The sequence below is a fragment of the Tympanuchus pallidicinctus genome, unplaced genomic scaffold (assembly GCF_026119805.1).
Source record: "Tympanuchus pallidicinctus isolate F22 unplaced genomic scaffold, pur_lepc_1.0 scaffold22, whole genome shotgun sequence".
NCBI lineage: Eukaryota > Metazoa > Chordata > Aves > Galliformes > Phasianidae > Tympanuchus > Tympanuchus pallidicinctus.
Window position 1 is genome coordinate 37686238 of NW_026294739.1, and position 20607 is coordinate 37706844.

A 20607-nucleotide genomic window follows, 5' to 3' on the forward strand; every position below is an offset into this window, starting at 1 on the left:
ACTAATTTAAACAGATAATCCTCTGCAACAGAGAAAAAAACATCAAACACTCAAATGTTCAGGACTGTAGGAGTGCAGCTGCAAATCACCTCTCTTCTGACGTCCCTTTCCCTCCCACAACTCTTAAACCTACAGAAAACACATAGCTTTTTTGCACATGCACTAAGCTGGTCTTCTCCAAGAAATTCTTATTGGCTGGAGATCTGGATCTTCTGTTGAGAGGCAAAAAATTGCTACCTCCTGGTTCTTTCTGCTTACCCATGAATATATTGCTCACAGTTTTCAGTGCTCTGCAGTTTTGGGCTGAGCTCACAACCTGAGAAATCTCTAAATTAGCTCCAAGTAAGGAGATGCTCTAATCTCAAAGACATCATGGGCTAGGTTTGCAAGATACTTTACCACTGACACTGCCTGCGGGGGACTATCTGAGAACAGGCACTGAAAAATGATGGTCCAGCCTCAAGTCCAGATGAAAATGAGAGTTCTGAACCAATGAGAATAACCAGAAAGTAACATCTGCCCCCAAGAACGTAGCCCAGATGGTTCCTGCATGCACTTGCATCCTGCAGGGACTTCACAAGGTGGTCATGTTCATTCTGAGTTGAATTTTATGAACAACAAATACAATTCTGGAGAAATTTTTGCTGTACATAAAAGCTCCTCCAGTCCATAATATGAGAAGAAGGAAATCTTTTTTTTTTTTTTTTTTTTTTTTTTTCCCCTGGTACATCCAAAGAACCTCAAATCTATTTCTTCTTTGTATGGTTTCTCAGCCCATTCAGCTTCTCCTTGCCTATGTTCTCAATAAAGACACAATTGCATGAAACGTGTCTGGTTTGCCAAAACGTGACACTGATGCAGAGTGCTCTGGTACCCTTACATTTCTTCTGCTTCCAAATCCTAGCTGGAGATTTGTGCAGGTAAAATCATGCTTCCCCATACAAATGCTGTCTCTGCTCCACATTGGGCACAAATTGTTCCTTTTTAGAGTTTGTTAACAAATTATCCTCAGATAGTGCATGTGCCTATCCCAATGCATATAGATGAGATGTGTGCTCTTCCCTTGTCTCCTCCTGTCCAGCAGCAAAGGCCGCCTGCAGGTCATATGCCAACTGGGGAAGGTGACCTTCCTTGCTGTCAGCTACATGCCACTGCAGCCTGTGTTTGTGCCATCCCCTTGTGCTCCCTGAAACATCCCTGAAGAGCTGGAGCTACCACAGAGATAAACTAGACAAGGCCAGTGTCATGCCAGCAGGGTAGAAAGGACTCATAATTCACCTTTTCTGTTGTATGCTAGATGAAACTCACATTCAGTAGGAAATACTCCATGTATTTTGCACATTTTACAAATAGGGCACCTTCTATAGTTACCAAAGATAACTGCATCGAAGTCCTATAAAATAAAACATAATACAGTGCTCACATTTTCCAATTACATGACAGCAATTGTGAATAATTAAGCAAAATTTCAGGCTTTTTTATGGCTATTTCTAACACTGAGTTTTTGTGCACTACATAAACACCATCTGCAGAAAATACAAGGCACAACTACTGTGTTCACACAGATATACAGAACTACCTCAGCAACTACCAGTGAGCATCCAATTCGACTTATTGGCTGCATCTTCCTCTAAACTCTTTTAGCTCAACCTGACCTTTGTGTATTTGCAGACATGCTTTGCTGCACCCAGCTCAGCCCCCAGCATGCCCACAACCCTGTGCACGCATCCCATGTCCCTGACCTCCCAAACAAGATCCAATTTGCTCTGCCCCCTCTGCTGGGATCTTACACCCCAGGTCTGGACTGAGCAGAGGTTTCCAAAGTCTCACAATGAAAAGCTTTTGAGGTGTTCCAGCAGAAGGCTGCTGGCAGTGAATACTAAAGCAGGGGCTTTTCCCTCTGCAGAGGCCCCTTCTTAAGTATAAAGTACAAACAATGAAAATGAAAAGCAATAAAAAAGAGAGATCTGGGCTTTGAATGCTTCTTAGGGTCAAGCACTAAAACCTCTTTTGACAGCTACACAACCCACACTTGTTCTCCTCAAGAGAATTTGACCTCGAGTAAGGCATTGAACAAAGTGCATATTTTGTCTACACTGGACGAACGCGTTGTTCTAAAGCAACAAACAAACCTCAGATAAAACACACAGATAACACAGAAAAAAATATACAGACCCTCCCAGCAATTAAATCCCACTATAATTTATGCAAATTTAAATAAAGAACAAGGTATCTCTGGTTTCACTGACTTTGTGTTGTATGGCAGAAGGTTAATCAAACTAAAGTGTTACATTTCTCTTTGTTATTGATTAACCAAAGCCAAATAACATTATCATTTTCCTTAATGCATTTAAATCATGACTGTTTCCCCAGATGCTCAGCACAGCCTCACTGCAGATTTAGGGGTAGCTGTTTGCATGCTGGAGCACTGAGCCCGGACAGAAAAACTTTGCTGTGATAGCAACACATACCCAACAGTTTTCATTTTCTCAATTCAAGAGGAAAATTGCAGTCCCTCCCTCTCCTTAGAATTAGCTCTTTTTTGTACAAGACTCATTCCAACATCATTTGAGGAAATTATAAGCCTGCTTCCCATGGCTGCATTGCTGTGCTCGTCTTCAGCTCAGCTGTGACCCAACATCTCAAATCACTGGGTTATTTCTTCTGACCTCTTATTCAGCCCTGCTACAAAGCTGGTTTTAATTTTTAGTAGGCCCAGTGCTCAGTGGAGTTTCTTGTGCAGAGATTTTGGCCTAATGGCATAGAAGTGAATCTTGCCTTGTTGAAATGACTGCGGCCAACAGTGATCGGGCTGAGGAGATGCAGCAGTATGAGGTGAGTGAGGTGGGCTGATCTCGCCTCCCTCAAAATCTCAAAATCATCATCTTGGTTGGATTTTTGACACTTGAAGGTGAGCAGAGAAGAGCCCATGCTGATGGCATGGCGCCAGCATTCCTCCGTGCATCCGACCCTATCAGCAGGCACTGCTGGACAGGCACTGATCCACTCAGTTTTGCTGATCAGCAGCTTTGAAGATGGAAAGACAGTATCAGAACCAATTCAGCCTGGGTTTGAAGCCAAGGACTGCTCCAGCAGACTTCAACAGAACGGAACATGAAAATACTACATTTTTATTACTGTTTTAGTTCAGAGATGTTTAATTTCTCCAATCTGCTAGAAAGGTTTGGCTATTTTCCTGAAGTGAATAAAGATTCTATTTGCATTAGAATAAAACAAAACAAAACAAATCCCAGCTGGTGATGCCTTATAGAAACAGAAGTGTCTGCAAATTTATACTCAGAATTATACATATTCCACCAGGGGCCTATGGTCTGCCTCAATACACTACTTGCAGTAAGTGGCCAAAACACTTTTAGACTTATCTGACGCAATGTAGCAAGGGATAAAGACTTTACAAAAGCATGATACTTATTATTAGCATCATCTATATTCTGTCACTGCCACACCATGGAAAGCAGTAACCAAACCTGACAGCTCTCGCTACCAAGCGAGAATATTAGTCCCAAAATCCATACCTCATTTTTACACTTATATATTATCCATATAAAATTATGTGTACACATCTGGACATCTCTTAATTTAAACACCTATCACATGTTTGGGCTGCCTATTTTTTATTCCTTTCCCCATGACCATGAGGAATAGGAGAGAAGAGAAGGGCTGAGGAAGAGGAGCAGCCCCTCAGGAGGAGCTGCCCATGGCCAGCGAGAGGTGGGAGCAGGGGCAGAAACTAGCGTGGGCAGAAAGCACAGGCTGCTCCAGAGATTGGAAGAGCAGAGGAACAAGAAAGGGCCAACAGGGGAGATTGCTTTGAGAATGTTTGAGAGTACAATGGTGAAACTGAGTCTGGAACACATTCATGAACTGCTTTGACCAATTTACATATATATTCACACATTCATAAAATGGTGCAGCAGAGAATCCCCTGATAAACAGCTGGCAAGGCAGAATTTTCAAAAGTAACCTTTGATTTTCAGACATTGAATATTCAGGAGGAACAAGAAAGAAATTAAGCAACGAAACAACTACTTATCAATTTTTAAACATCCATGCCGTGTGGTCGAGTCTCATGATTCATAGAAAAGCAATTCCAAAATTAAACACCTATAAGCACCAGCAAGAGAGATACAGCACAAGGGATTTTATTATTTCTTTACTCTGTGTTAATGCAATGTATATGTTGGTCATCAGTACACTGTGGGAGCTAGCATTGAAAATGAAGCAGTCTCAAGTAACTATAGCCTTTTAGTTTCACAAATATTGCCAATAGGTTTAATGATGCTCTGTTTGCCTGCATTTAATTGTTTTATAATGCAAACATTTGGTCAAGGTATCCACTTAAGAACTGTGCTTGCTGATCCAGGTGTAGATTTTTAGACTTGTGCACAATAGAAACACCTCTAAAAGACTGAGTATGCAAATTCCCAATCAGATGGTTAATTCTTTACACATCTATACTGATGCAGGGCTTCTGAGCCAGCACAAAGGTTAGATACCTGTATTTGAAAATCAGCCCTGTAACTTGTTCCAAGTAGAATTTAATAAAACAAAATGTGAAAAAAAGTAAGCCAAGCTATTTACTCTTAGGTTCAAATTATTACTACTTGGAATTGTTTGGAAAACAAATGCAATATTTTTGTGATTAGACCCTTGCTCTATGAAAGTACTTGAGAAACTGTACAACTGTGAGCATCAGAGCAGTCGTGTTAATGAAATTACTACCTATATACTAGAATTATCCACTCATTTTAAGTGATTTGCTGGATCAAAGCCTTTCTTTTTCAATTAGAGCAGCAGAGCTAAATTAATGTAACAACTTCACTTTGGAAAAAATAACAGACCAAAGATATCTGTATCACCGCACATATTAGAGAAGGGAAAGAAAATAAAAGGTATCTGTAGGAACTGCCCTTCTTAGTACCACACTACATCAAATACTCTTCTGTTCAACATATACACTTTTTTTTTTTACCTAAAAGATTAAAATGCATTTCATTTCAAACCTCATAACAAAACTCTGCACTACTTCAGTTTGTGTAGGAGTGGAAGATGTTAACGCTGAGAGAACTCGGACAAAAATGAGATTTAAAATGCTACCTCTACTTTTTAGCAGAGGTAAACAGCACATTATAAATCTCCAGCGTAGCCTATTGAAGTGTCAGAACAGCTCATTCAAAGCCACACATTCTCTTCTGAAAGATTTTAGTATTATAATTGAAAATACTCTCCCTCAGATGCACCTGAGAAGCATTAGCTTCTTGGTGACTTTAAGAACCAAATCCTTTAATACAAACCTAGCTTTTCCCACAGGCACTTGAAAATATTTAGCATTTTTTCAGCTGAATGCAATTTTCATAATAAAGTAGCTCACTTGGCTACCTGACACCGCAGACAAAGGCAGAGCGCAAGCAGCTCCTGCCAACATGGGCAGAGGTCGGCCTGAACACCCAATGGCTGTAACAGTTCCAGCGAGTTATTTGTACAAGCACATATGTATTTTATTCCCTAGCATTCAGCTACAGCTCTTGCACACGGGACGCCTTTCAGTCAGCCTTCATGGAGGATAAAACACACCCTAAATTTCTGCAGCATTTCAGCTGCACTTTGATGGCCGATTTTGGGCACTAAGGAAGCCCTTTGCTGCTCCAAAACAAATCGGAATGCCACATTTTAATGTCTGTATTTAGGGCTGGTAAACAGAATTTGCTTAATCTAATATCCCTCCTGCTCTGGAATAGATTCCTGCACACACACACAGTCCTTTCGGAGCTGCACTGACTCATCTCTAATGAGGCTCAACTTCTTAGGGAACTGCTCACTCGCATTTCACAGGCAAACCTCTGAGAAAAGTATGGGAATGAGGTGTTTTGTTTGCTGTTTGCTTTTTCTGTGCCAAAATACCCAGTCCACCCTATCAAATCAGAAACGTTTGTATTTCACTCTATCGCTGGCAGTTTTAAGGGCATGGCTGTAGAACTCCAGGCCGTTTTGTTAAATCAAGCTGCACGACGATCCCGTTTTACCTTCATCCACTTAGCCTACTAATGCAGGCTAATACTGCATGTTCTGTGGCAGCAAAACCTAAAGCGTACCAAGAGACTACAGTGATAGATTACATGTACATGCTGTGTCATATCCAATTAACTCAAATTGACTGTGTACTGCATTATGCTGTTAGTGCATGGAAGATCAATAAATATGGAGAAAATCCAACAAGGCTCTCTCCATTCCCATCCAATTCTAGTAGGTCTGAGACAGATCATGCTCCTATGATGTGTGTGCTGCTGCTGAAGAGGGCAGGTGGTGCATAGACACCATTCAAACTTGGCCTATTCAATCTAAACTCCTCTAACTCTCCATTCATGCATAGCAAAACACCATCTGGTCCTATTTTGCCTCCAGCAATCACAGCTGACCAAAAACGATAATAACAGCTGTTGCAAAACAAAAGCCAAACAAAGGGGGGAGGGAAAGGTTAGAATGAAGTCCAGTGCTGAAAAATACTCCATGAAGTAAGAAATGGAAAAGGAGCCATTCAAAAGTCCAATCCCTATTGAAAAGAGACAGTGCAAGACTACTGGTTAAACTTGAGATATTTAATCCATCTGTCCCGCAAACCACAATGGTCAGGTGATAAAATAAAATTGAGATTATGTTGCATAGAGGTATTTAAAGCCTTTGTTCTTCAAGTTAGAAACCAATGACCCTGTGTCAGCTAAAAATTAAACCTCCTTATGTTCTTTCATCATGTGTCAACCTGGGTTAATGTGAAAGTAGAATGTGGTTAACTGGGGTGATAAAGCATCTGAAACCTTGGGAAAAGAAGGGAGCAGTTAAGTACTTGTAAACGATACGAAGAAAACAGTCTTTAAAACATGTATGACACTGAAATCATGGCTAAGGCATTTTTTCTTGTATAAATTTCATAGTAAGTGATTTAAATTAACAGTTTTATTTGTGACCTACGACAGCGAAGTTATTCACTTAGACGTAGAGAATATGAACTCCAACTTGCACAGTTTGAAACACAAGATGTTCTGCAATATGCTATTGCGGGTAATGGAAAATATAATTTTGTAGCAAGCAGGAGGATGCTCCAGTTTTCCATGATTGAAATTTTGATATTTAAACTCTTCAGTCCTGCTTGATGATTAATTTTTTTAGATGCGGCAATTAAAACTTTTTTTTTTTCCCCTGGAATTGACCATCAGTAGTTCAGCAGCTCTTAATCAAATGTGATAAAACCCAGGATTTATGAAATCATTTAATGAGTACAATAACACCTGCTTCTTACCACAAATAGTTGAAAACAGACTTCAGTTGTAATTAACTCTTATCACTAGTGACATTTTTCCCAACGATACTTCATAGGTCTTCAAAATGACAATTACAGAACTAATACACAATTACTGTCACATGCAGTTTGGCAATTATTTCTGAAGACAGTTGTTTAAAGGTTTCAAAAAGACTATAAAATGGTCCTCTTTGTTATGTAACACTGGTTAAAACTGACACAAAACCATCTTTCACAACCAGCCTCTGCTGTGCCATTTCCAATGCACACAGGCTTCCTTGTGCCTGAAATAAGCCCCCTCCCTCCCAGACACGATTAGATATCACACGAAGGCTATTACGAGCATGGGTAGCTGTCAACTAACACCTATTACAAAAAGCTTCAATTTATACATGATTTTTTCTGCTCCAAGAAATCTATAAATTTCTAATTGGAATCTCTTGCTGTTCAATATTTGTAGATAATAAACAGAGTACCTGAGGACTGTGAAATATTGAAAGCTGAATTCATTATTAATAAACTCGCACAGCACAGTACCTTTTCCCTCAAGTCTGGCTGCAACTTTTGGGGGATCTATATCCCATTATTTTTGTTTTGGGGCCTGGTCGGTAACCATGGACACGGCCTGAGACAGGATTAGGATTCTGCTCGGGTTTGACACTTGCTGTTTTTAATTTTCATTTTATCATAAGCAGTTTAAGATTGTTGCCAGTGGTAATTTGCAATTTTTATCAAGACCTCTTCATTATAGCTCCTGACAGGACAGATGCTGTAATTAATCATGCAAGACAACTGGGGATAGTGGTCAGGCTGCACCCAGCACACAGCAATAGCAGGCAGGGATGGGAAAGAAGAAAGGAAGGGTTTTTCTCCTCCATCAAGAGCAGAGATGTAGAAAGAGCATTAATATCTTGCCAACATGTTGGATGCAAATGTTTCCAAATATTTCCAGTGAAACAGCTTCCTCTACACCCACTGCTCCCTGCTTGCACCATTCAGCACCAGCCAGAGTCTGGGACAAGCCAGGGGCTCATGGGCTCAGGACACCGGTTGGGCTTACAGCAAAAACACAAGGACACGAGGAAAACCCTGAACTGTACTTATTTGCATCCCTGAGTGGCTAAGACAGGCTCCTTACCCCGTTCCCACCGATGGACGTAACATGGGGTGGATGAGCGCTCTGCACCATCATCGCTGCACCACCTGCTCTTGCACCTCGAAGCCACAGCCTGCTCAGAGGAGCTGCATGCCCCCCTCCAGCCATGGACTTACAGACACCAGAGCTGGCTGCACAGACCAGTACCTATTTACACAGCATGGCTGAGACACTCAAATCCAGAAAGTAGAATAAAGTGCCAGAGAAAGCAGTTCTGCAAGGAAACATTTCTCTTGGTTATTTTTCTTATCAAAGACTTGTGGCCCATCGATTTTACTGAAATGTGTTTATTCTATAGCAAGATAAAAGCATTTATTTTAGATAAGCAAAATACAAACAACTTAATTGCTGCTATCGTAACTCATAAAAAAGTATAAAACAGCATAAAAACACAATAAGCAATGTAGCAATTAATAATTCATGTTACCAGTGTTTACATTAAAGCCTCATTTATGAAAACTTTACAACACATGATATGAAAAGTTACAACTTTTAAAGAAAATATTTACATTGATTATTCGGTCGTGGAGTTTCTTTTAAATATTCTACTGGTTTTACAGCGTATTAAAAACTCTTGCATTTTTCATCTTAGCTTTTTGTAATAACAGCCTTAGTTAAGTGCATTTCCCTTTTAAAAATACAGTGTATTAAATCTGAAACTCATCACTTCCACACAGAATATAATATTCACATTTGTTCTGTAATTGGAATTAATGTAATAGGGTAACTGTCAATATATATTTTGTTACAAACTATGGTAAGTTTATCGGGAGGAATGAAGTGAAAGGATGGATCAAACATTGAAGTTCAGTTACTTGCATTTGCTTTTCTGAAGATATTTAGGACAGAAATTTAAGAGCTTTGGCAAAAATCTGTGACATACTCTATTTTTTTTTTTTCATGAGAAAAAATGCCATCAACGAACTCATGTCATAAAAGTATGACTGTATGAAATCCAATCATCATTTTACAGGTAGTTACAACTGTGCTTTAAGGGCTTCATGAGTTCATACTGCCTTGAAGTGCATTATTCACTTTTAGAGAAATCTGTAACTCTGAAAGGCCATGTTGCAGTCATAAGGTTCAGGTATTTATTAGGCCATTTGATTCACATATTGTAGGTAAAGCTTAAATAAATTAAAAAGGCATCACATGAAAGAGAGCACAGCTTTTTTTTTTTTTTTTTAAACAAAATGATTTATAGTCAGCTAAAAGATGATACACAGCTACATTGTAGTTCTTTATTGCCTATCTAATAGACACTTTAGAGGATCATTTGATCTGTTATGCATCCCTGCATAACTACCATCAACAATTTACAGTTTTCAGCCAAATATGGTTTACCCCTACCCCCTCCATCAACACAAAGCGATGCTGTGAGATCATTTATCTTCAGAAAATACTGACCTGTGATAATACTTGAGTCTGTGTCTGAGATTGTATTTGTGACTGGTGCTGCTGAGGTGCTGGCTGAGGGCTCCCAATGGCAGGGATGGGAGAAGTGATCTGAGAGGCTACTGGCGAGTGCTGCTGAGGAGAAGGCTGTGACTGGTGTTGCATATGCTGCATCTGCTGCTGCTGCATCTGCTGAAGCTGTATGTGCTGAAGCTGCTGTTGCATTTGCTGTTGGTTAATTTGCTGCTGAAGATGCTGCTGCTGCTGCTGCAAATGTTGTTGCATGTGGTGCTGAAAATGCTGTTGTTGCATTTGTTGTTGTATCTGCTGATGCATTTGATGCTGATGTAGCTGCTGCTGTTGCATCTGCTGCATCTGTTGCTGCTGCAGCTGCTGTATCTGGTGCTGCTGGCTTTGCATGGAGGGACTTACTTGAGATGAAGACGGTGTTGCCACCATGTTTGTTCCCATAGAACTTATCAATGGAGCTGCAATGTTTGTCGGCATGTTTGATGCAATGGTAACAGAAGCTACAATCTGATTCATTGGCAGTCTCATGGTCAGAGGTTTGGGAGCAATTGCTCTGGGAATGGACTGTTGAAGAGTTTGAGGAGATGCCGATACTGTGGCATGTTGAGAGAGAGAAGTATTCAGAATAAGGGAGGAAGACAAATTTGTGGATGCCAATGTTTGCTGCACAGAACGAATTGTCTGGGCCTCAGCAGACTCTGCAGCAGCCTATGTTTGGAAAAGAAATTGAAGAACAGGTATTGCTAAAAGCAGACATCATCCTATATTGAGCTTAAAAAAATCACCAAACCTGTTCCTTCCCCCTCAAATCTCATGAGCTGCTCAGTGGAAAGTCTGCCCTAGAGAATTTGTCCAATTATTATAATAGTCTATTTAGGAAATGCAGTTCAAAATCTCGCTTGAGTTGCCTGTTTTCTTCATCCAATCTGAACTTTTACTATCTCAGTTCTTATTTATCCTCTCTCAGTACCTAAATCTAGCTGTTTGATATATATTTAGAAATGTTATGAACCTTGGCTCAGTTTGACCTGATCAATTGAAGTTACCTTGTGTTCTTAATAAAAAAAACTTTGTTACTGTTTAAATAGAAAGAAAAGTCACAAATACTCTGAGAGACTTTTTCATCCTCTGTTTTCCATGGGGAAACATCAATCAGCAGTCTGAGAAAGGTCGCTGGTCCATTGCATTACACCTCTGTCTCTCTCTGTACAAGGTACCTCCAAGCTCCTACTTAGATTCCAATTCTTAGACAACAAATTAACTTGTGCCCTGGCTCAACATCAGAAATCTGTAGTACTTCATCTGGCTGAAAGAGCTAAAACAGTCTCTATTTATGTGTTAAGACAAAACAAAACAAAAAACCAACACTGTTCTGAGGAGAAGCATATCCCACTACATCACTTCTGATGGCATAGAGGTATTGTACAAGCACCAAAACTTATCAAACAACTTTTTATATTAGCTCACTGTAGTTCTTCACTTCTAAGGCATTAAGTCCAAAATATTCTCAGCAGAAAGAAGTCTAAGGGAGTATTGTGAAGACAGAAGCCCAGAATCACTGGAAGCAGCATCAGCAGGTGCCCTGCTTAGAACAACCTGCCTAATTCCACTGTCAAGGAGCTTTCTGATGAGAGATACCTGCAGGAAAACTTCATTCTGAGGCTTTCTGGTGCCTTTGAAGACATAGTTTTATTAGGTATGTTTGAATATACTGAGTATGTTTAAATTAGATATGATTAAGCATCAGAAGTAGGATCATCTTGCATAGTTTTACACATCTGCATTGTATAAGACATGTAATATAGTAATATATGTTCTGTATGTATGTATGCATATATGTAATATAGTTGCCTAGAATTCTGTTAAGGTGATGGAGAGAAAAATTCTCATCCCATACAATAAATAGATATTTTTCAGACATTTACCTTAGAATGCATCAAATCTTGCCTCAGAAGTGCTTATTCTGTATCTACTCTCAACAACAACCTTTGACAGAAAGCAACAGCAAAGATATCTTAAGGTTGGTGGAGATGAATTCTGGACATGGAGTGTAATTTCCACTCACAGTCTTCTCAGAAGTCACTCAGCAGCACAAGTCCCACCGATTAGGGCAGAAAACATGATCTCTGTTGTTTTTGAAAAGGGAATTTAGGACTGACAAGACACATTCCCTCAAAGCAACAATTTAGAATTGCTGCTGCCATTGAACATCATGATATTAAAGACTGAGAATATTATCTAAGTCCTAGAGACAACAGAAAAACACAGTTTCATAACACAAGGAAATCTTCTTTCAAGAATTTCAAGAATGCATGTGTCTAATTTCTGTTGTTGTATTTCTAAGCACTAATTAAAATATGCAGCACCTTTCTGTGCTACTTCCTAATGCTCTGTAGTTGTACATTTAAATAAGCATTCTCAGGAACTAGATATCATCAGTTGCTGTTGCTTTCCTGTGATCAAGGGCATTTTTGTATTTGGTCTTTAAGAAATGTTATTAGAGAAATGACTGCCTTGATTTTCACACATGTATTAGAATCCTGTTTCCATTTGTAGTGTCCAGAGGCAGCAGATATACAATCAGCCTCATGCTATCAGTTAAAAAGGTAAATTCTCAAATCTGTGACCAAAGCTTTATTTTTTCACATGTATTTCATACTAAGTAGGGATCTGCTCTGATACTCAACATGACTCACTGCCAGCCAGTCCATTTGAAGTATTCTCCAAATTCAGAGCCACCACACAAATTTTTTCCCCCTCACCTGCAAGAAATACTTAAGCTTTGCCACACAATAACAGCTCTTCAAGCCCGTGCAAAACAAGTCTGTCTTTTGGGAAGAATCACTTGAGGAAAAGGGAAAAAAAAAACAAAAACCCAACAGCAAAAAAACAAAAAACAATTCTGCAAATAGCTTGTAAATGTTAATGTCAAAAGGTCGGCATATTTTTCATGACTGAATTTTACTTCTGTAGTGAAGTGCATTATTTTGCTTCCCGGGATAATGGAAGATGTACGCGCTTACAAAGTTCTTGTTTGGTAATCATTACAGTGCCATTAAAGAGATGAAATTTCTTTGCAGGGGCCACACAGGGTTCAAGCAGCAGCACATCTTTTAGAATTGCATTACAGAAATCTTAGGATTCTACTTTTGTTTTGCATTACACCGCACTCCTACCCCCATTATTAAGGAAAACATTGCCAAAAACTAACTTGCATTATGCAGAAAGCATTATCAGGCTTACCTTGGAAACAAGGCTTGCTCTATAGGCTGCAAGTGCCTTTAGGTATTCTTTTTTGGCAGCTTCTGTTTTTCTTTTATATACCTATTAAAAGAGACCACAATTTCACCAACTTCAATTATTAAGAAGTTTTTGCCAGAATGCTCTCTGAATCCCTTGCAACAAAACCAAAAGCTCAGATCAACAATCTGAAAACACTTTTACTTCATGAGGGCTTTTTCTTCCCTGGAAGTTTTAAATATTCCTGCAGGTGGCCACAGACTTTCAGGTCCACTTGCTGGAATGCCACCACAACATAAGTCCATTTATCACATAGGAAAAAAACTGCTAGAGTAGCCAACTGTTTGACAAGACCAGCTATGCACACTGCATCTTCCTAGAAAATGATATTTTACTGACACTGAGTATTTCACGTGCTGAAAAGTATCTGAAGTAGTACAAAGCAGCCAAAAAAAAAAAAAAAAAAAGGAAAATGTGGTTCACAGAGTTTTGACAATTCACTTTCCCCAAAGTCAGTATTAGAGAATCCCACAGAGCTTCAGTAGAGCAGTTAAACAAAAAGTGAATCAATCTGTATTTCTAATCAGCACTACATATAAAGATCATCCTTCAATCATGATCATCGTCTGTGAGATATCATCATCTGTCAGACTGCTAAGTGTGACTGGGAGCTGCACGGTGCATCAACAGGCAAAGAGCCCCAGAGGATTTTTTTTCCTATCTATGCGTAGGAGTTACATGTGTATAGCAAGAAGAATAACCCTCAAGGAAGAACAAAACTCATCATTCTGTACCAATTTTGAGTTGGAGATAACATTTCACACACAACATTGTAATGAGGCACAGAGGATTGGCTTCAAAGGTTTAAAATCAACACGCTTTGTAACAAATTCATAAGGCAGATCAAAGGAAATGGTAAATGTGTTGTACCTTCCCCTTCTCTATTCTAACTTCCGATTAATAGGAAATAAGAGCTTTGAAATGAGAATCATCAAAAGGTGGTCTTAAGCAAGACTCCAGGACAGTATCACTTGAGCTTTTTACAAAGTGCCCTTTAAAATTTAAAGACAGTTACTGAATACGATCTACTGACTCCTATAACAAAATGCTTTTTAGATGCCAGATTTTCAGCAAGTTCAAAAATCAATGGAGCTCTGCAGAGCAAGAGGTCTACATCAGCAAGCAGTGTGCTCAGCTCCGAGATAGGAGGATTTTTTACAAGCAATAACTATTTTACTTCTTGTGAGATAACCCTCCATCCATTTTTTACCTGTTTTTGTTCTTCTCCTAAACTGTCCCACATAGATGCCACTATTTTTGAAACCTCTCCAAACGTAGCATTTGGGTTCTGCCCTTTAATTGCAGCTTGTGTATCCCTGAAGAAAAGGGCATATGCTGACACCGGCTTTTGTGGCTCGTTGGGATCTTTCTTTTTCTTCTTCTTTGGAGTTTTCGGCTTCTTGCCAGAATCTGGGGCAGCTCTTTTTTCTCCAGTAGCCTAAGAAACAGTAGTAACAGGAACAGTCCACATACACATGAAATGGAAGTCAGAGGAATTCTGAATAATTATTGTCAGTCTGGCTTATTAATAAATGGATAAAAATTCCTATGTAGGCAACATTTTGGATACTCCTGTTATGTGGGTCTTTGTCCCACCAAATAGCACTTATTCTCAGTCATTCTTATCAGAACCACTGGAACTGAATACCAAAATTATTACCACTCACTGTAAGCATGGCTCAGAATCATTCCCAGAAGCCTAACCTCAAAATCTGCACCATAACTAATTTCAATTTAATATATACGTATGCATGTATTCAATCTATAGTGTACTTTGAGCAGGTGATCTGTGTTTCTCCATTAAAATGCAATTTCGGCAGTAGAGACTCAAAAGAGAAGAGCTTGGAGGCATTCCCTGATTCCCAGACTTAGGCTGCCAGCTTAGACATGGGTCAGAGCAGCAGCAGTTCTGCAGTATCTATTCAAGCACAATGGACCACCCTGTGCCCAGCACCCTCTTCCAAGGCTTCTCATGTGGGGTCAGGTGCCCACACAGCAGCATCCTACACCTACATCTCCTACCACCTTAAAGGGGAAACCTTTAGATCAGCACTTCAAGGACTGCCAATATCTCCAATTCTCATATACTCCTCATGCCCCATACCTTCCTCTGGACTACACACAGATTGTGGCAACAAGGGCTGCCACGCTGAGTGGCTCTAACTACATTTCTATTGTCATTGTTTAACTTTGATATTTTAAGAATGCTGAATGGAATCGTCTTTCCATATATACAATTTCCATTAAGCTAATGAGAAAATCTTTCATCAAGCAGTCTGAATTAGCACTGTATGTGTAGTGCTATAACATTTTCCTTTTGTAACAGGTTAATTTAAAGCAAACTGTAAATTAAGTAAGCTTTCAGACAGAAGAAAGTTTATTTTATTTTTGTCTAAATGCATCTGTATTTTAAATGACTCCAGAGAATATCAAAATGAAAAAATTCCCAAAGTTGAGTAAAGAGATTCACCAGATCTATAAAATCTAAAATGAACCATGAATGTATTCAACTGAAAATATATGAACGGATTTGCATATTTTAGCATCTATTATGGAGGTATCATGAAAGCCTCCTAAATCAGAAGCTAAACAGTAAATAAATGACATATCTGACCGTATGTTAAAGCATACATATTTTGTATGATCACTTGGCAGCTGAGACAGTACTGCCACATTAATGAAAACACAGTATATAGCCACGTAAAGCTTATTCACTGCAACGCATGGATTAACTTACTCTATTTGATTCATCTGCATCTTCTTCATTTATCGAGCTGGAGGGGGAAGGAGTGGCTGATTTACTGGCAGGAGGGGAGGGAGAAGTGTGTGGCATGTTGGTGCCTCCCAGATTTAGCCCCAGCTGTGCACTTAGCTGGGACTGGTTAATGGTGGTGAGCTGAGAGGGAGTCATAATTCCCGAGTGAGCAGCATCCGTCATGTGGACAATGGATCTCATAATCAAAGAGTGGTCTTGGCGGTACTGCGAAACTTGGGTGTGACTCTGATCCTAAAAGAGAGTGAAACAGTTATTAGCAGTGATCATACAGCATTAGCAAATCATTTTCACTAACTCACAGAACTGACACTGTCAACTTTCATTTTGTTTGGTTTCTTTTCAACCGATCAATAAACCGAACACAGCAACAGTTACAGTACTGGTCTCAGACTTTGCTTCTCCCCTTTGCTGGATTTTCTCGGGTAATAAAATTTTTTATTTCCTTATTTTAAAGTAATTTTTTTTTCTCTTGATGCTGTGCAAATATCCACATAAACAACCGCCTGTCTGATGATACAGGGAAAACATTGCAGCAGAGTAGAGAGAAACTGCTGTCAAATGCAGAAAGCAAACAAAATGGGGAGGGAGAAGAGAGAGAAAAAGCATCTTCCTCTGACATTCAATTATTCATAGCTGTTACCAGTAACAGTAGTAGGTATAAAACAACTCTCTTTAAAGTAACTTCCAAATCCCCTTCAGACGAAGAACGTTGCCCTGCCACATCTCAAGTGCAGACACAGCAGCACACTGGAGAACCGTTCGAGTAATCCTAATCACTCCTAAAAACCCCTTTTTGCCAGCACCACACAGAAGTACACATTTTTATCTTTAATCCAACAATCAAACACACGTGGAAGTAGCACACCCACTTTATTTTCTTGCACTTCATGCCTCAGAAACTTAAGTGCTTGCATGTTTTTGTCTCTGCTGTTTCTTGAGGGCTAAAACTAAGTCATCTTCTCCATCTACACAACACTTATCACAGTTGTAAACAAAATGAAGTCAGACCCCAAAGGTAGAAGTCAACTGGAATCTGACTACGAATGACTTGGTTTTGTTATTTTTAACCAAACAAAGATCAATAGACACTTAAAGAACATTTAAACAGAAAAGAAGATTTTTAAACCAGTCAGAAAGTGGGGAGAATAATTAGCTCACAAATTGATTGAGCAACTTGGCCAATCTATACCCGTTGTTCAAACAGTCAGAAGCATAGGAAATGCAATAGATTTTGAAAACTTTTGTTATTAATAACCCACATTGCAATCAGCATCAGGTACAATGATCCTTGATGAAATACCGTAGAAGAGAATTGCAATGCTAGAAGTCCAGCACAGGGGCCCTACTGAGCTCCATGAAGCACTGTGACTTTTCCAGGGCACTCAGATTTTATCTGAAGTGCTCAAAAACCTGCATCAGCATTGAGGATTGTCCTGAGTGACTTTCTTCTTGCTCATGCCCAGCAGAGGCAGTGGGCTCAGTTCTCCTGAACACCTCCTAGCCCTGCCCCATGCAGCACAGAGATGCAGTGCACTTGTAAAGGAAGATGCATGCCCTGCCTCATCCACATATTGTCGCCCCTGGGTCCTGTACAGATGAAGTTAACTGTGCATGTTCATGCTCATGGTGCTATACTGGGCCTCATCCTCATTTTCCCCTGCCTACCAAGAAGATGCCAGCATAGTTCATCATCCATACTGCAACACATTACTATTCCTACTTCAGAAGCTTTTAATATTTTCAGCAAAGGAGCATAGTTCCTCAGAGATGAATGCCTGTGCCAACAGTGGAGCACTGATATAGAAAGATCAAAACATCAGAGTTACTGGCTGAAATACCCACTTGCTTCAGGGCACCTTTCTGTGAAAATTTACTACCGTTAACTAGAGGGTCATTTTGATTCAAAATTGTATTGACAGCGGCATCTGGAAGTCATTCAAAGTCTTTTTAAAAGGATATCACTTTCTGCATATTAGCCCGTTCCTTTCTAGTTTACAGACGTTGCTTTATTGCATTAAGAAAAAAGTGTTGTTAAAGCAAAGGTCGAGATCATCACAATTACTTTCATAAAATCAACTTCAACATTTTGCGTGCAGCTCTTTCATAGTGGTGCTCTATGCCTAAAAGGCCTTTGCTCTCTATTGTTATACAAAACAGGACTTTTTGGCCTTCACACCAAGGCAACAAAATATGACGACACGGGTTACAAGTGGTTTACTCCAAGTCTTGTCATTTTGGTTGCATCTATGATTTTACTGAGACTAAATTCTCTTGACTTGTACTGACCCAGAATCTAATTTTATACACAAGCCCATGAATTCTTAAATGCCCCTTCTGAGACAATTTGATGCTTCTGTGTTTGTTTTGTTTAATTCCCATTTTTCTTTTTCTATCTCTTTTCCTAATTTGTAAGCTACTTCTTAAATATTTAAAAACTTCACCAGAAGTTAGAAATAGAAACAATATTTTGTAAATGACTACCTAGCACAGGTAAAACTTATTATATATATATAAATAAAAAATAATAATATCATTTCCGATCTCTTCTCATTTACATCTATGTGCACACTATAAATATTAGCAATCTTTTTTCTGCATTTTGAATTAAAGTTCTTTGGTTAATCACGTCTCAAAAAAAAAAAAAAAAAATCACAATGAAAAGAATAGGAATTTTGTTTTTATTTTGTGGCTGTGGTGGGCCTCTATAGCCCCCTGGAACATACAGAAGAGCTTTCAGACAAGGAAGCACAAGTCTTCTTGTACAGAGGTTTGGTGCCTAGCAAGAAGCCAGGGGAGATAGTCAATAGTAACACTGAGGTTCATAGCATCTGTATAGAAACTCTGAGTAAGCAAAATCTATCTGAAGAGGAATATATAATCAAGTCCACAAGTTTTCCATCAATTTTCTCAACCCTTGTTTTTTTCTTCTGTTACAATGACCAGTATTGAACCAAAAAGATCAGCATTTCATTATTCATGAAATGTTTAGCAAATAAATGTTTAACACCAAAAACATACCAAGGGTACAAATGGAAGTACAATTGTACTAAAGCATCTGCAAGACATCCTAATTACATTACCATGTGAAAATTGAAAACTGAAAAGGCAAAGCTTGTGCATTCAAAATAATCCACCAAGAATGTTGTGAACATTTTAGAGAATATTGCGTGCTCTTTTCTTACATAAGCTTAACTAGAAGTAGAAGGGATATGCAAGTATTATATGCATTTAGGATTTTCATAGTATAATGCAGAAATGACAGATCAGTGCTTAAAAAAATTCATGAGCTTCTTGAGAGAACAGAATCAAGTGTTGAGTGAGCTTAATCTGCTTTATTGTTTTAAACTGAAGTTAGGCAAAGCCTGGTGGTTTTCACATAAAGCCAGACAATACTCAACCTCTTGTTTACTCAGCTTAACAAGCAAACAAGGACATAATGGGTGAAAAGGAACACAAAGGAGAAATTACATTTATGATTCCAATGACAATTTCAAATTTCTGCTGTAATCCTACATGAGTGAGACTATGCATAGGTATATCAATCTTTTCTATCACAGCTGCATACATCCAATTGTAGCCGTTGTGAAGACTTGCAGCATTTGATGTGCAAAAAATATCATCAAAGGCATGAGGATATCCATCTACCCTACTCTCATTTATTTGGTCATTCCAAAAGAAGTCCTATTTAGTCATTTTTAGAAGTCATACCAAAGAACATGTCACATGGCACATGCCAAGTACATAGCCTATTTTATTTTGATTCTTAGAAGTATTAAGTTTTCAAAGTTTGATAGAAATCTGTAGCTCAGCAGCCAATGGAAAGCAAACAGAATAATGGGATTAAAAAAAAAAAAGTATAAACTCCAACACTTTAATTTATACTGTGTATACTAGTAAAGGTGTTTTGCAACAATCCAGCCAAAGAGATGCATACCATTGACTACTAGGGTAAATAAAAGATTATTCTTCTGATATGAAGTCATTAGGCACTCAGTAAGTAATATAGTTAGTGCTTATTTTGATAAACAAACAGTAGCCAGCCATGATATCTAGAGATATCCTAACTTCCACCTGGCAATTTGAGCATCATTTGCAGACAATAGTAGAATATTTTGAGTAATACTGATGATTAAAATCAAAGCCTACAATATTCAATCATGTAAACAAGCAACACCAAGATTCTTCCTAGCTGCATCAAGATTGAGTCTAGGGAAGTGCCTATAAGGAGACATAAGCCCAGGATCTGACCCTATACTACTGCTTGAACCATTTTTTTAAGGGACATGGCTAAGACTGTGGTAAATCTGCCAACAAAAAGAACTATGCAAAAGCTAACATTTATGTTTATGCTCACCGTGCCCTGGTTTTGGAAGTTGACTTAAAACATTATGTATTCTTTTGCCTCAGGAATTTGTCACTGTCAGTGTAACATAAGCTGATGTAATATTTTAAAGGATAAATTCAAGTTGAAGCAAATGCACTGCAATATGAAGAGTGGAATCCTCAGTTGTCCCTGTCTCTAAATTACTCCTGTTACTTATGGGCAAGTAAGCATATCTCTATAAGAAATCCTCAATACTCTTTTCCTCCACAAGTAAAATAGAGATAAAAGAATCCATTAATCTAAATCTTTAG

General features: G+C 38.8%; 1 protein-coding gene across 8 annotated transcripts in view; it reads right to left on the bottom strand.

The window, feature by feature from the left end:
• Positions 1-6254: 6254 nt before the first annotated feature.
• Positions 6255-20607, bottom strand: part of TOX3 (TOX high mobility group box family member 3) — a 241351-nt gene continuing 226998 nt past the window's right edge. For all 8 annotated transcript variants that reach the window (XM_052685225.1, XM_052685228.1, XM_052685226.1 and 5 more), the window contains 4 exons: positions 15934-16203; positions 14407-14634; positions 13140-13220; positions 6255-10604 (listed from right to left, as the gene is read on the bottom strand). In XM_052685225.1, coding sequence (XP_052541185.1) covers positions 9864-10604; positions 13140-13220; positions 14407-14634; positions 15934-16203 — 1320 coding nt within the window. In that variant the 3' untranslated portion in view covers positions 6255-9863. The remainder of the gene's footprint in view (positions 10605-13139; positions 13221-14406; positions 14635-15933; positions 16204-20607) is intronic.